At 43.1% G+C, this 17,684-nt stretch overlaps 1 protein-coding gene across 8 annotated transcripts in view; it reads right to left on the bottom strand.

The window, feature by feature from the left end:
- Window positions 1–17,684, bottom strand: part of RABGAP1L (RAB GTPase activating protein 1 like) — a 560,046-nt gene that overhangs the window by 16,083 nt on the left and 526,279 nt on the right. For 6 of the 8 annotated variants that reach the window (XM_077824229.1, XM_077824228.1, XM_077824230.1 and 3 more), the window contains one exon: window positions 7,838–7,930. In XM_077824229.1, coding sequence (XP_077680355.1) covers window positions 7,838–7,930 — 93 coding nt within the window. Of the gene's footprint in view, window positions 1–1,614; window positions 4,602–4,690; window positions 7,540–7,837; window positions 7,931–17,684 lie in introns of those variants that run through there. The other 2 variants (XM_077824232.1, XM_077824235.1) reach the window with 2 other exon arrangements.

The raw sequence follows: 17,684 nt of genomic DNA, 5'->3' as shown, positions 1-17,684 counted from the left end.
TGCAAGAGTATTTCATATGCTTGCCAAAACAGAACTACTGCTCAAAAAGGATGTTTTAAAAAGAAAAAAACCCTCTCTTGTTGTTAAACAGCTTCCTCTGTGCCAGGAAATGGAGCCTTTGCAAATACTTACTCTTCACTGTGACCTTATTGTGCAACAGTGCCTGAAATATTGCACTGCACAGAAAGGTAGATTTGTTTCCTTTTGAAGACATCATACATTAAATGACTGCTACACGATTACTGGAGCCTTAAATGAAAGAACCTTATTATGATTTCACACAAGTCAAGTAAACATCTTTTAAAGACAAAAACCTGCTGAGTTTTTATTTAAATTACACTGTACTCTGCTATAAATATAAAATTGTTAAAACTAGTTCTTCAGGTAAGGGTAATATATACTTGGATGTAAAAACTAAATTACAGTCTTCTATAGAAAGCTATCTAGGTGTCTTTAGTTCAATACTTTTGTTCACACTATCAAAGGATTGCCAATTTCATTAGCAAAGATAGCTGCCTGACAGCAGATGTAGCTGAAAAAGAGACCAAATTAACTTAAAATTTCTCACTAGACAGAAATTACTAACATAGCTGCTGTAATGCTGATTATAGGAACACTGTTGAAAGATAAGGAAGAAATCAGCTGGATTCCTTACAGACCTGTGTGAAATAACCCTGCAAGTTGGTTGGCTTTAACATTCTTTGCTATGCTTTTGCCAGAAGCTTCAGTGTCTGCAAAGCAAGCAGCAGAATGTGAGGTTTCAAACTCCTGCTCTGCACTCACAGACAAGTAGGAAAGCAAGCAATGTGGTTGGAAATGCACTATCCTCCTCTTAAATAGGAATCTGCATGCCAAGTTTTAAAATGTTAGATGTGTCCTATTCATTATACCAGCCAACAGCTATTTAGTCTCTGTGATTCTACATATATTTATTTTCTAGCTGAGGATAATTTATCAAGTTGCCTTTCCTTTCCCCCAGAACAAGGATGCAAAGTATGATTAGCCATGAGTAGACTTCTCCAGCCCCTCCCCACACCCTACCAACAAAGAACTGCATGCTTCCTCAGGAGCAAGTTCTCAAATCTATTTAAATAAAAAACAAAACAATTATTAACAAAAAAAGGAGGAAGATAGTAACTAAACTGCCTCTCACAAAAGGAAGTGAACTACTTTTGCTGCCTGTCAAAAGTGTTTTGCAGAGTTTTACACAGCCTCATTTTCAGGGGGAGGATTCTTCAGATTAACTTTAAATGCAGTTTGTTAGCTACAAGCAGGCTAACATCAGAACCAGCATTTTGTAACCTCACATGAGCTCACTAGTCAGACCTGCTAGATGTTCTGCAGGTGTAAAGAGAGACTCGCTATCACTCCCTGCTTTGTCTCTAAATATACAGCATTTATAAAAGTTTACTGACAGTACAAATTATTCCCTTCTTGTTGGTATCACCGTTTCCACAAGCAGTAAAATAAAAGATGCAGCTTTCCAAATTAGTTTCCTTCCTTTTGTCACAGGAGACAGCTGGTTACATTTGGTTAGCGTCTGTAAAAGGAGGATACTGCATTTCCAATAGAGACAAACACTTACACTGCATACATACACACAAATAAACTTACCTCCTGCAAAGTCACAGACCAACTACTGCTTTCAATCATTGGTGTCAACACAGTCAAACAGGATATCCAGTGAATTTTAAATACCAAACAAAATAATTAGGAAATTAACAAACAAAAATTCCTGATTTGCTAATCCTACACTGGGATTTTCTCACTTTGTTTTTTAAAGGTATGGTCTACTCCAGCTTCCACTTATTAAAACAAACACTGATTTAAAGAAGAAAGCTGATTTGAAACTTGCAGGCAAGTCCCAACTCAGGAAGACTAAAAGGCTAATAAACTCCACCCTCTGCTATCAAGCTAGCATGAAGGATGAATATACATGATTACCAATGATGATGCAAATTGTTTTCACTGCTGCTACTAAGCTGGGTGTGACTTTGGTGTCACAAACCTTGCTGAAATCTTAATTTTCACATTTTGTTGTACCCAAAAGCAGATATTTAAACATAGAGAGTTTCTTATTGATGGAAATGAAAAGACTGATTGGAATTCACAGTCCTGGATGGCAGTAGGTTGAAGGCTTCATGAGTCAATCCAAAAGAGCAGTTAATTAGGTTAATTCCAAGATGGTAAAATTGAGAAATGTAGGATGGCTAAAAAGCCACAAAGCTTTAAAGGAACAATTATCCAGGACAAAAGCAGTTTTATGGAAGGCGTCACAAAGTTTTTCACTGCGCTCTCTTCTACGCTGATGAACTCTTGGCTCTGGTTTTAAAGAAACATTCCGTCAACTGTCATAGTGCAGAGTTTTGGTTTTTTAAAAAATTAAGAAGAAAACCACTCTAATAGTTACCAAATGTTTCTTCCCCTGCATTCAGGAATGCTAATGCAACAACTAGCACCAAAATAACAATTATTAGAAGATTAATTTTTACTTATTGACACTTCAGGCATACAAAAAGGCTAATACATCTGGATTATACATTAATACAGATAAAAAAATTGCTCCTCTATGGCAGTGGAGCCACAGAGGTGTAACTGTCCCACTCCGATGAAGTGAGCTGTAGCTCACGAAAGCTTATGCTCTAATAAATTTGTTAGTCTCTAAGGTGCCACAAGTACTCCTTTTCTTTTTGTCCCACTCACAGATCTCATTACAGGATCAAGGCTATTGTGTGCAAAATTAGGACATCAAAGCAATTTTGGATGTGAACAACTTTAGTTAAGGGTCATATTTTAGCAGTAAAAACTAAAGAGAACATATTTACTGTATTGCAGCAAAGTCACACTGTAGGAGTAGGAAACATTTCTAATTTATTTCATTAAGATAAATAGAGCAGCGACATTTAACATTTTTGGTCATGAGCGCTGTGTGAGCACACTTTTGCGCACATAGAGCTCCCGCTAAAGTCAATGGGATTCTGCGTAGGTGCAGGGTCTACCTGTAGGATTCTAGCTTTTGTTTGCACCACTGTACAAGACATTTTTTACAGGATCCAAGTTTTCATCACTGATACAGCCTATAAACCCATATTATAGGTGAGAAGTTCTCAGAGACTGGAAAAATAACCCAGAATATGGGGAAAATATTTGTCTGAATTATTTTGGTACTTTTCTTGGACACGCAGCTCCCATTTTTTTACTGGCTACTACTTACAATTTGTGATATGTTTTCACTCAGAGTCAATTCATTTACTTAAGAATGGCAACTCAGGCTGTGTTTCTGTTTTAGTTTATGAAAATGTCAGACATTATATTTGTCTGAATGTAAAAACCCAACAGTAAAGTTATTCTGCTGCAGAAATGTGCCTGTATGTATTAAGTTTTCCTAAATGAAATATTTCTAAATTGAGAAGAAAGAAAATAAACCCGAAGTGAATTTCAGAGCACTATTTCTGATTTTTGTGTGTCCGCGTGCGTGTGTGGGGTGAATGAAATCTGTCACAATTGACTTGCAGAAAATAAGCATGCCCAATAACTAATTCTTGCATCATACTGTACATGTAGCATAGTGAACTACATTGCTTCCACTCAGTCTGTGTAGGATCTGGCTAGCTGATGATTAATCAGATGTAAAATCCCAATTTTAAATGATATCAGAATTTACAGATGGTTTGGGGTTGGACAATTCTTAGAATGTAATAATCATAAATTTACAATCCTCCCCATACCTTAAGGGATATTGTCAGTCAGTTTGGACATACCTCTCTACCAGATCTGGTGAAGAATATTAAAAAAAGTCTACTGCAGCGAAATTAATCTCCACGTCCACGTTTGTTCCTCTGGAGATCTGCATTGGGGGAAGAAGGAGTGCTTCCTCAGCAGTCCTTTTCCCCTCACCAGAACACCCAGATGCCCCTCTGTAGGTGTACTGCCCAGAAGAGACTTCACTGGGTGTTGAGCAGGGTGGGCAGGAGAAGGAGACTAGCCATGCTGTGCATCATCACCACTTGGTGTTCACTGGATTGGTGTGAAAGTGTGGCTAGGAGTTAATACACCTCAGTGCTGTACAGCTCTCCCAGATCCGCTCCATGACTCCCACTGAGTAGCCACTATGCCAACAGCAGTATGGTTTCGGCTAGAGCCACATTGCTAGCAACAGGAAGAGAAAGCCCACTGAACAGACAGTTCCTGGCTCTGTCAGTCTAAAAGGCCCTTTCCTGCGGATCCACATAATTTGTAAAGTTGGGAGGCTTCAACCCCTCCTCACTCCGCAGTCCCCCAAGCCCTGCCCCCCACATGGGACGAGAGGATAATTCACAGGACAGTTTAATTCTTAATTAAACCGTAATGGGTCTGAGCAAAGTGACATACAAGAAGGCTGTCAGTGTACGTCTAAATGATCATCCCAAAGTTGCACAGGTAGTGAAACAAACCAAAACACATGCTGAAAACAAGGGAGAGAATAAATGTGTTCTACATCTAAAAGATGAACATGCTGCACAGACCCCTGCTCCACAGAGCTCGGAAGAAATCATTAAAACAAAAGCCATCCCCACTACTGAATGGTGAACTGAAAATAATTTTTTTCTTCTAGGAAAACTGAGTCTTTAAGCCACAACCCACATGGAGAGCATCATCCCAATGGGAGCTCTTGGAGCATCATGCAAGGACATCCTGGGACCTTTGACAAGGTGCAGAGTGCTATCCCCCAGTTCTAGGGAGCCTCGTACTAGCAGTGGTGTGAATATAGTCCTTGCACTCCTGAACACAAGGGCTGCAATGATGTCTTTTAAGGGATGAGCAGGACTTTTTGCTTCCTCCCCCTTGTACATCCATGCAGGCCTCCAATCATAACTGACTGACCCCTATATGCATAGTCTTCAAATCCGATTCTCACCATTCTCATCAAGACATACTAATAAAATTAAACATACAAAACTGGAGTTAATACACTTATCATAACAGACTTGTTCTCCCATTAAGAGAGAGAACCTCTTTCCCATGTGTGAAACCTATCAGATAAAAAGCTTGAACTAAATGTGGCTCAGCTGGTTGTGAGGGATCTCTCTACTAATCAGTGCATCAACAGAAGGTTGACCTGATCCAATCCAGATAAAAGTTACACAAGGAGATGCACAACTGCAAGCCAGAATCCTGAATTCTAGTCCTGCCTCTTGACAGTGACTCACTGTGGGTGTGGCCAAGTAAGTCACTTCACCTGTTTCACGATCTGCTAAATGGGAATAATAACCCTTGCTCATCCATCTCCCATGAGTGCTGTAAGGTTTAATTAGCTAATAAGCTTGCACAGTGCTTTGAAGATGAACAGTACCCTACATTTTCTAAGTATTATTGTAGTTCTATGTTAGTATGAATGAACTGAAGAAAGAAAACAATACCAGTTAACAAGCAGTAAATATGGTTATTTCTAAATAGGGAAATTAACTAGTATTCTGTTGGCCATGAAGGCAGTCCTAGTTCTGACAGAAAATTGGATCTATGCTGGATTAGAGTTATGTTAAAAAATGTTAATTTGCAGTTTAGCCTCAGAAATCAAGAAATGTCAGTTACACTTTCACACACAGTCTTAACTCTGCCTCTTCATGTGTATGCATTGTAACAGTCTTTCACTACATGGCTGTGTACCATTCCTCAGCATCATACATTGTTTTCTACAACCTTAGATACTGTACACAATTGTAGTATCTTATAGAACAGTTTACTACTCTGTGTATGCCAGATAGAATACATGAATGTAATTCATTTAAAAGTACATAGAAAATGGCACTTATATGTTATGTATAATATTGAGGAACAGTAAAAAAGTTGCTGGTATATACTGGCCACATAAGTTCACAGCTAAGTCACCCAGTAAGTAGTTCAGTGCCTCATCCCTGAAAAGTGCACCTAAGGAAAGCTGAGCTGCTGCTGGGGGAAAAAAAAACCGTGTAGTAAAAGGATCCTGAATTTTAAATCAAATACAAATCTTAGAAAGAACTTACCCAATAAAAGTCTAAATCGATAGAATATATCATTATGATAATGATAATGAAATTCAAATATATTATAATAAAAAATTGAAAAATATTACAAGGTGCCTCATGTTTATTAGGGATTGTAGAAAAAAATTGACATATTACTATAATGTATTATCTGAGGAACAACATCTGGGCATGAAATCAAAGCTCAGAGGCTCTAGTCCAACTGACCTGTGCTAGGAGTAGGACCTGAGTGCAGAAAGGTGACTTTATGAGTACTGAGTTCATCTTCAGCAAAGTTTTACGATATCTGTTGTGTTGGCTTATCTGTGCATTATCTGCAACATTCTTGACAAATTTTCCCTCAGTATTGTTTCACAAATATTGGTCAACATTGGTAGATGCAAAATAATGCTTTTCTGAACCCCATTCTGTAAGAATGACAAGCTACCCTACATGTGCAATGTTTTTCCAAGTTTTGCTATAAACAGGGCAATTACTCTTATAAAGTAAAAAGTACACCCTCTACCCCTCCCAGGGAAATGTCAATAGCTTGATCAAAGTGTGCTTTCTAGGCCCAGATCCTACACTGAGCATTGCATGGGCAAACCCTCTTCAACTGCACAGAGCCCCACTGAAGCCAATGCGGCCCCATGCAGGTGCAGGGGTCTGCATACCTGGTTTTCAATGCAGGATCTTGGCCATAATTTTTGCCTTTTCCCCCTGTTCATAGCTGTGCATGAGTAGATCATGGAACTGTCAAATTTATTTATTATTTGAAATTATTCACAAATTGCTTCACTGAATGATTCCTGATCTGCCTGTGTATGCAGCATCAGGAAACAAACACAAGAAAGGATAACATCATGCATACTTATATTTTCTTATACATAAACACAATACTGGCAAGATATTGGATAGTCACACTCAGGCTCCCATCCAGGAAGCTGCTGTGTGTGGCTGGAGCTATATGTACGTGGGGACCTGCCTGCAAAGAGCAGCTTTCAGCATTGGGGCCCAATTACCCTGGAAATCAGAAATTCAGATATACTGTTGAGCTAATCTTATTTTTGTGAGCCATCAACTATCAGACTAACAACTTGACTCCTCCACAGTAACCAAGACATTTGACTTTGAATCTGTGGCCATATGTTGTTGATCCCATTAAGCTGTAATTGATATGCATTAAAATACATGTAATAACTACCAACATTATTCTGCTTCACACATCACTGGGGCTTTATTTTTCTCCTGTTCATTATTATGTCTATTGCAGTAGCACCAAGGGACCCCAAGCAGGAATCAGGGCCCCCTTGTACTAACAAAAATTATGAAACCTTGCAACAAACAGAGATGGATGACAAGGATCATATGTCAGTCTTGGAAGAGTTCACCTTCCTAAAGTCTTTGTGGGTGTGACCATGCACAGTTTTTGCTAAACAGTAAGTATTATTTCCTCCTTTTTGTGTCAGTAGTTGAGAATCACCCTCAGTCTCTCAGCGTCTCATGCAGATTCCCAGTAAAAGCGCAACAGCAGGAGAGTTACCTACAAACATATAAACTGAAAGAAGAAAAATATTATATGTGGCTATTTGAGGGCTTCTCGAGTGTTCAATTTTTTTTTGACTGAAATACTCCTGGAAAATCAGAATGACTCCAAGTAGCCAAAGTGATCATTAAAGAAATTAGGTGAATTTGACCCACCACTTTAATTCCCAGTATAGTTTTCTGTACTGTATTGGCATATCCCAGTATGTGTGAAATACTGACATAGGCACCTCTTGCTGACTAGTGAAATCTGATCACTAGTCCACGTAATTTAGCCAATGGAGTAGGTTTCCATATAGTGTCTCCTTTACCTTGTATCTGTCCATTGGGTCTTCCTGCTGCAGCTGACTCTCTCGCATTGTCTGATACTCTCTTTCATATTTCTTCAGCTTCTTTGTGGGCACCTGTGGAATACATTCAGAAAAACATGTTCTTAGAGAAGCACAGGAAAAGGCTGCCAGAAGTCTTTACTTGCAAACATGAAGTGGAGGAAGCTCCGGATATTCTGTACTGAATAATTAATTCCTCATCTCTGTCACCAGAAAGCTGCGGTGAAAGCTGGGGGAAAAGTAACATTTTTGCACTCTACTTTTGTTGACAGTAAAAAGAGGCACACCAAACAGTTATCAATACAGTACATGCGGAGAGGATCCTTAGTAAGCTTAATGGCATTTATTTTTAAATACTTCAAATTGAAACCAGAATCCTGAAGTAGAAACATTTTGAGAAAGAATCGGGAGGAGGAGAACAGGCATAAATATGGGGAATAAACGAAGAATGGCAAGAAGAACATGGTTCTTTTGGTCTCTTGGATCCACTGAAACTTTAACAGGAAGAGTTTGAGAGCAGTGATGACAAAGTGCTATGAAAATTGAATGATCAAAATGTCATGTGTCCAACAGGAGGATGTTGGGGAATGAATTAGGGGAGAATCAAGTGATTTTTTCCCTGCCAGTGAGAATCAGTTTTTCCATCAAACAGAAACAGCTCATACACTGCGCACATCACTTACATTACTTGTTGTTTAGATAGTGAGCTCAGACCTGTACTAGTCTCTGTGAAGTCTCATTGGAGACATGGTTGGTAATTTTGTGGTAGAACATTACCAGTGACTGAGGTGGCTCTGCTCTCATTCATCTGCCCACTCGCTGCCCACACCAAGTCTGTGCATCAGTGTCCCAGAGTTAAGTGATGCCCTGTGACACTGCTAAAGCTGCATTGTTCACTTCCAGCCACAGCAGGGAAACAGTGAGTCAGCTACACAGATGAAAATCACAGACAGATTTGGTAAACAACTGTGCAAACAGGTCAAGTCACAGACAGCTGGATTTACACGAAAACATCCATCTGCTTTTTTTGCAAAAAAAATCAGTCAAGATATAGAGACAGCATCTGTATTTTTAGGTGTAGAATGGAGATACTCAGCTTTACATTTATTTTTTAATTGGCTATAATGTAGCTTTGTGTATACTCTCATTACTTGCTCCCTTGACAGACCTTTAACAGCACTCTAATGTCCCCATACAACCCACAATAGGCATCAACAAAGTTGCTAGCTGTATGGCATACACTGGCATCAGGCAAGGACATCAGTGAAAGAATATGTCACAGTGATTTATAAAAAGATACATGATTTGCCTTGATCTGTTCCTGTGATATTTCTGCCAGTCTTCTAACCCCCGCCCCCTTGTTATTAAGCAATTGACGAAAATCAGGAGCATTACATGCTAATACAGAGCTTCATGTGACAGCAGCATTGCAGCTACTGGCAGGACAGCGCTGCACCACAACCACCCTGTCATGGTGGTTGTTGGGAAGAGAAGGCTATGTGGCTACTAGAGGATACTGCATGTGTGTGGGCGCGCATGCATGTGAGTAGGACTTAATATAGTTTCTCTCTTCAATTTTCCATTTGGGGATTTTCTTCCCCTGCCATAGGAAAGGGCCGAGGTGGTTCCCAAAGTCAGAGCAGAAAGGGTCGGGGGAGTTACAGCTGGGAGATGTGGAAGCCAATCCTACTTTGCAAGGTGCAGTACACTGTCACAGGGAGTTTCTATGCTAGATGCAGGAAGGGCTAATACAGCACAATGAATCAGTTACAGCCTATTGTTAAACATAAGCCTACAGTTCTAAAATAAAGACTTTGAAGAGAATAAGGAGAACAGGGAAGAATACAATCAATGCAATAATTCTGGATAAATGTTCATGAGAATTCTACTTGGATGCCTCTTAAATAAATATCTATGAAAAGTGCTAAGTGATAAGAGGGAGATAGTATTATTATTACCTGAAAACAAATTTGAACGAAAATAATTTAACAGGAGAAGCTCATTTATATGTCAATTGACTCCTACTAACTATATGAAAAGCAGGGCTTCCTGGGAAAGTACAAACCATTTCCTCTTTCCTACTATGCTATGGCTGTTAAGGCTACCTTAACATTCAGCGCTAAATGTACATTTCAAAGTAAGATTTTAAGGAAGTGAACCAATCCTACACAAAACCCAATCTATTCCCACCCTGCTGTGCTTCTATGATGTTTATTTTGATCTTGCTCAGAGAAATAGACACCAGAATGATGTGTCGCTAGGATACCTTCCAAGCTTATGTCTCTTGTGCTACTGTGTGATGCTTTGCATCTACCGGCTATTGGCACAAAGCAGGGAGAGAAAAAGAAGGGAATGACAGGTGGAGAAGCATGTACAGATATAAAAAGCAGGAGTATTTATGAAGGAAAAGGAGAATTAGACTAGAAATTGCTGCACCTTGAAGTGCTGTAGTGCAAGGTAAACAATTCTTTTGGACAATGTTGAAAATTTCAGATCTGTATTGGAAATTTCAGGACAAAGCCACCAGACCCCAGTGCAAAGAAAGGGGCACAGTGAGGGAGAAAATAGTAAATGAATTGTTGTACCAACCAACTTACCTGCTTCTCGATATCTTTAATTAATAGTGGATCAAATCCTTAAGGTGCACATGCAAAAGTGTGTGTGCTAAATCTCATTAGTATCACAAGGTCTGGGTTTGCATACATGCATATATCTACAGTCATTCACTTACATACCTCCATGATGGGCACACATTCTACATACATAGGGTGGATACAAATAAATTAGATTGGCTAGACAGGAAGATAGGCAGAAGAGGCCGGAGAAAGATTTCATGGTCACCTGTACTCCTTACTTTCAGGTATTTGTGAGTTTAAGTCAAACCTTAATGACACATGAATGTTTATTTCATATTTACTGATCAACAGAACTACCAATTAAGCAGATCCATTATCAATCATTTCTATATTATGCACACTTCTATTGCATCCAACACTGCAGTCCTCCTGGATGGTGAAAGGGACTTGCTGGAAGGTCGTGATGGTTAAAGCATGACCTCATGCAGACCTACTAGTTCCTCAGAGATCCAAACATCGAAAAAAGCTGAGGGAGTTTCTGCACATCTTACGAAGGAAGCATGAGGCCCAAGTTCTTGCGTTTTATATCTTGATATCTAACTAGGTACGTATATGGCCGCCATCACTATAGCATCCAAGTGCCTCACAAACAATCACTTCTCCACCTCATAGGCATATAGGTTATTACTCCATGTTACAGATGGGTAACTGAAGCACGAAAAAGCCAAAGTTCACACAAGAAGTTTGTGACAGAGCTGAGAATTAAACCCAGGTCACCTGAATCCCAGTTCAATGCAAGACCAACCTTATTCTCTTCTTTGTAATACAAGATAGATAGGCAGAAGAAAGGCAGTATAAAGATATGGGCTGGGTAAGCAATAACCTATACTAGGAGGTTTGGAGGAGGGCTGAGAGACATCGCCATGAAACAAACAACTACAAAGAGCACAGTATCGAGGATTTATGGCACCAGTTTAGTGTTCTATGAGGATGAGGACTAGTTCTCCTTATTGGGACTGTGTTAGGGCTTGGCTACACTTGCGAGTTAAAGCGCAATAAAGGAGCCCCGGACGCACTAACTCACTACCCGTCCACACTGGCAAGGCATGTAGAGCGCTCTGACTCCGCAGCTACAGCGCTGCTGGTACTCTGCCACGGCATCAGTATGGACACCCTGGTCTGTTATTGCACTGTGATCGGCCTCCAGAAGTATCCCACAATGCCTGTTCTAGCCACTCTGGTCATCATTTTGAACTCTACTGCCCTGCCCTCAGGTGACCAACAATCAGACCCGGCCCGTTAAATTCTCTGGGAATTTTGAAAATCCCCTTCCTGTTTACTCAGCCAGGCGTGGAGTGCTCTCAGAGAATCTTTCCAGGTGACCATGCCTCCACGCGCCAGGCAATGCCCAGAATGGAGCAATGGCGAGATGCTGGACCTCATCAGTGTTTTGTGGGGGAGGAAGCTATCCGGTCCCAGCTGTGCTCCAGCCGCAAGAATTATGATATCTTTGGGCAGATATCAAGGGCCATGATGGAAAGGGCCATGACTGGGACACACTGCAATGCAGGGTTAAAGTACAGGAGCTGTGGAACGCCTACCACAAAGCCCAAAAGGCAAACAGCTGCTCCGGTGCTGCCCCCGCAACCTGCTGTTTTTACAAGGAGCTGGATGTGATACTTGGGGGTGACCCCACCTCCATGCTGAGTACCACCATGGACACCTCAGAGGCCAGTGCAACAAGGAGGGAGGAGGAGCAGCAAAGCGGGAGCGAGGGGGCTGAGGCGGAGGAAAACACCCCGGAATCCCTAGATGCATGCAGCCAGGAGGAAGGTAGCCAGTCGCGGCGGCCGGTGCTTGGGGAAGGACAAACACCAGAGGAGGTTCCCGGTAAGTGGCTTTTATTTTGGGAAGGAAGTTATTCGGTGCGGGCTCTTGGGTGAGGAGGGTTAGGGCCGTATGCATGCGTAGATGCGGAATAGGGCGTTGATGTGCACTCTCACATTGCGGTAATCTACCTCAGTGATCTCTTCAAAGGTCTCAGCCAGAACTTGGGAAATGCGCTTGTGCAGGTTTCTCGGGAGAGCCACTGTGTTCCTTGTCCCAGTAAGGCTAACTTGTCCACGCCACTGTGCCACGTGGGGTGGGGGGACCATTGCTGCACACAGGCAAGCTGCATATGGGCCAGGGTGGAAGCCGCATTGCAGTAGAAGACCCTCCCTTGCTTTCCAGGTCACCCTCAGCAGAGATATCTTCCAGGACGAACTCCTGTGGGAAATGTGGGGACAGTGATCAGTATAGGGGCCCCCTGCCGCTATTGGCTCTCCCCAAGGCACAGAAACCCAGAGGACAGTACAGCCGTGAAAAAATCAGTCACGCTTGACCCTGTCCTTACTCACCATTTTGGGGCTCCCGTGGGTTATGTGCGCTTGCTTTGGGACAGGCAAATTATGCTATTGTGTAGACTGTGCTTGCCCTGGAGTATGGGGGAATCATTGCTCTGTTTGGTGTGAACAATGCTGCCTCTGTTCAGTGTTGCATTTTGCATTTACAGATGCAACCTCGAGATCTCAGCCGTCTGTGTTATCAACAGCTGAGAGGCTGCAAAGAATCAGGAAGAGGACACGTAGAAGCAAAGAGGACATGCTGCATGAAGTCATGCAGCATTCAACTAATGAAAATAAAAAAAGTGCAGGAGTGGCAGGAGAGTGAAAGGAGGGTCCGCCAGCAGAATGCAGATCGCCGGCACCAAAGCACAGAGCGACTGATAAGCATCATGGAGCACCAAGAGGACTCGATCCAGGTGCTCGTAGCCATGCAGGTGGAGCACTACCGTGCCCTCCCCCCCTGCAGCCCTTGTCCCATAACTCTTTCCCTTGTGCCACCATGTCACCTCCAAACCACTTTCCCCAACATCTGGGTTCTTACCACCACCCACTGCCTCCAACCCCTGTAGCTTCACCACCCAGCCCTGAAAACTACAACCCTTACCCACTGCACTCAACCCCCATCACCATGCAGTATAGTATAGTCATCCTGAAGTGCAGCACGCATTGCACAGCACTCCAGACAGGACATACGCAAATCTGTGATTGTACCATTCCCCACCCCACCCTACCCCCTTGCCCTTTGTGTTTCCCAAGCAGTTGTGTTGTGTTTCTTTTCAATACATTGATTTTTTGAATTTGAAAACATTCTTTATTATTGCATAACGTAAAAGAAACCTTAGCCTAGGAAATCAACAGGCACTGCAAGTCAGTGTATCATACATAGCAAACACAGATTCCTACTGCACTTCACTCCCGTGTAGGGCATCACACCAGACATTACTGTTTGCTTTCAGCCTCAAATTGCTCCCTCAAGGCATCCCTAATACTTGCAGCCCCATGCTGGGCCCCTGCTCTCTGGCTGTTCAAATTCAGCCTCCAGGTGTTGAACCTCTGAGTTCCATGCCTGAGTGAATCTTTCATCCTTCCCTTCACCTGGAGGGTACAGCATGCAGATATAACCGCGGGGATGCTGTTATCGGCGAGGTCCAGCTTCCCATACAGAGAGCGCCAGCGACCCTTTAAATGGCCAAAAGCACACTCCACAGTCATTCTGAACCAGCTCAGCCTGTTGTTGAACCACTCCTTGCTGCTATCAAGGCTCCCTGTATAGGGTTTCATGAGCCATGGTATCAAAAGGTAAGCGGGGTCTCCAAGGATCACAGTGGGCATTTTGACTTCCCCTACAGTGATCTTCTGGCCTGGGAAAAAGGTCCAGGCTTGCTGCTTCCTGAACAGGCCAGTGTTACAAAAGATTTGTGCATCCTGCACCTTTCCGGGCCAGCCTGCGTTAATGTCAATGAAACACCCACAGTGATCCACAAGCACCTGGAGAACCATAGACCAATAGCCCTTCTGATTAACATACTCGGAGGCTAGGTGGGCTGGTGCCAGAATTGGAATATGAGTCCCATCTATCACCATTCTGCAGTTAGGGAAACCCATTTGTGCAAAGCCAGCCACAATGTCATGCACATTACCCGGAGTCACGGATCCTCTGAGCAGGATGCAATAAATGGCCCTGCAAACTTACATCAACACAATTCCAACTGTCGACTTTCCCACTCCAAACTGGTTAGCGACCGATAAGTAGCTGTCTGGAGTTGCCAGTTTCCAGATTGCAATAGCCACCCGCTTCTCCAACATCAGGGCAGCTGTCCTAGTGCCGCAGGCTGGGGGCGAGCTCCTCACACAGTCCCATCAAAGTGGCTTTTCTCATCCAAAAGTTCTGCAGCCACTGCTCGTCATCCCAGACTTGCATGACGATGTGATCCCACCACTCAGTGCTTGTTTCCCGATCCCAGAAGTGGCGTTCCACAGTGGTGAGCATGTCCGTGAATGCCACAAGCAAACTCGTGTCATTTGTGTTACTCGAGTCGATATCATCGTCGGAGTCCTCACTGTCACTTTGTATCTTAAGGAATAACTCGACTGCCAAACGTGACGTGTTGGCGAGACTCATCAGCATATTCCTCAGCAATTCGGGCTCCATTCCCACAGACCGAAAGGGAAGACAGAGCACACAGTACAAAAACCGTTGAAAGATGGTGCCAAATGTGGTTGGAAGGAAAGGAAATATGCTTGGATGCGAACCAATGCATCATAGGGCATTGGGACAGGAACCAGAATGCCCCGCATTCCCCACCCCCTTCCCGCAAGCCACAGCTCCAGAATGGGAAGAGGTGCTTTGTGGGATAGCTGCCCACAATGCATCGCTCCCAATGCAGCTGCAAGTGCCGCAAATGTGACCACGCCAGTGCGCTTGCAGCTCTTAGTGTGGACAGACTGCAGCACTTTTCCTACTGCGCTGTACGAAGGCGGGTTTAGCTGACAGTGCTCTACATCCGCAAATGTAGCCATGCCCTTAGAGGCCATTAACAGGAACCTAAACACACTAGCCAGTAGTGTGCAGAACTCCTTGTTAAATTTTTAAAACATACTTGGCCACCTGCTGGGAGCAGCCTTACTTGTCTGGTTTAGGGTATGGTTGTGAGCTGGCTGAAACCTTGTTATGGGTTGCTAAAACCACATTGAGATTGAGAGGTGTGAACACACCCTTCAATTAACATGAGGATAAGACCCCATCTAGGACAAAAGTGAAGTACCCCTGAGCCAATGGTTCATCAGACTGACACGGTTAAAGCATGTCAGTTTCATAGTGAATGGTACACAAGGGAGCAGTGTGGCCAGCATCATGTCCCCCTGCCATAGTCTGCCCTAACCTGAAGGAGCAGGTACCATTTTGCAGCTGTGTAAACTGGAAGTCACCTTTCAGCATGAGATTGAGCAAGACTCAAACCCACAACCTTCAGTAGCTCAGTGCTTTAAGCACTGTGACGAAGTGGGACTGTTCTTAATGTTTCCTCTGAATACAGTAGGGGTGCCTCAGTTTCCCCTATGCATTTCTTAAGTCTCTAGGTGGTGGGATAAGGGGGTGTAATTGTTGCAGAGCCCTAAAGGGCTGGTGTACATAAATGGCCGACACTCTGTCTCCTGGCAACTGATGGCCTGGGCCCTTCCCCCGCAAGGTGATAGCTAAAGGGTTGAAGAACAAAGGAATCAGGTGACCTCCTGGCCCGGGAAAGGGACAAAGTCCAGAGGAGGCGCTGGAGGGTGAGTCAGTTGAGGCTGGCTGGGGACATGGAGTGAAGTGCAGATGTGGCTGTCTGGCTCACTGCCCCCCAAAATGGACCCGGCTGAGGGGTCCTGTTCTCTATACCTACAAGCTCTGTTTTAGACCGTGTTCCTGTCATCTAATAAACCTCTGTTTTACGTCTGACTGTGAAGCGGGGGTGCAGGACCCTCTGGCTTCCCCAGGACCCCGCCTGGGCGGGCTCGCTGTGGGAAGCGCACGGAGGGGCAGACGATGCTGAATGCTCCGAGGTCAGACCCAGGAAGATGGAAGCTCTGTGAGCTTTTTGCCCTGCAGACAGGCGCTCACACAGAGGAGACTTCACCCGAATCCTGCCTGGCTTCGAACGGAACAGTTCCAGAGCATCGCCCAGGGACTCCGTGACAAGCACTCAAGTCACTGCACCTGTGAATCCACCCAGAAACTTTTGCTGAGTATTGTTTTAGGTAGGGGTGTGTGCAGAAAAACTGAACGCAGGAACTGAGAACAGACAGAATAGAGAGGGAACCAAAAGCAAACAGCAAGAGAGTCAAGCAGTAACCTGTGGGGATAGTGTGACCCTGAGAAAAGCTAGAGAAATAAGCTGTCTTTCGGTTGGCTAGAGAGGCTTGGGGACTGTAAGTTAAGAAACCGCTCCTTTTTGTTCTTGGTTCCTCCGGCATTTGTAGAAGCAAGACTCCATACATTCCTTGTGTGACATACTGTACCTCGAAATAGCACCCTGTAACCCCCACATTCACCACTAGTATATGGTTATGATATTTGTACAAAGAATGCTTTCTAAGATATCCTATGAAAGTCATGATTTGCTGGAACTCATTCTGTCAAAATATGTATATCATCATTGTATACAGAGTTATGAGATTTTCCTACATGATTGTTATTGAAATATGTTATGAGTCAAGGAGATGCCCAAAGCTAGCTCTCCAGTAGCAACAAAATGGGTGACCCACATCCAGACAGGTGTTAAGCGACCATCACCAGCCATTGACCGGGGGGAACTGTAAACAAGAGATTTACAATTCAGTAAAAGACAGTTGCTCAAGCTCTGTACAATAGGGGATTGCTTAACTCCATGACTCAGCCAAGTATGAGGACTTGTGATGATTGACTCCATGTTTGAGCCACTATTTTTCCAGGCACATGAACCTGAGAGTATAAAATAAGGGACAGTGGCATCATAAATCCACTTCTCTCCTCCCCCATCTACTCTGAAGTAGCAAGAATGCTTGGAAGAAAAGACTTTGAACTGTGGAAACTGGTCCCAGGCTGAGCAGGGAATTCAGCCTGTGTATTAAAAACGGTGAACTGCTTACAACGCCTAGTGGGGTGAGAAAAACTGCTTGATTCAAATCTCACTTAGTCTGATAAAGTTTAGGATTTGACTGTGATTTTATTTTATTACTCTTTAATTTCTTATGTAACAAACTCTAACCACTATCCTAACACTTATAATCACTTAAAATCTATCTTTCTGTAGTTAATAAACTTATTTTAATGTTTTATCTTTACCAGTGAGTTTGTCCAAAGTGCTTGGGGAATCTGCTCAGATTACAAAGTGCATGCCTACTACC

Source organism: Eretmochelys imbricata, chromosome 8, assembly GCF_965152235.1.
Source record: "Eretmochelys imbricata isolate rEreImb1 chromosome 8, rEreImb1.hap1, whole genome shotgun sequence".
NCBI lineage: Eukaryota > Metazoa > Chordata > Testudines > Cheloniidae > Eretmochelys > Eretmochelys imbricata.
This window is presented reverse-complemented; position numbering and strand designations above follow the sequence as displayed.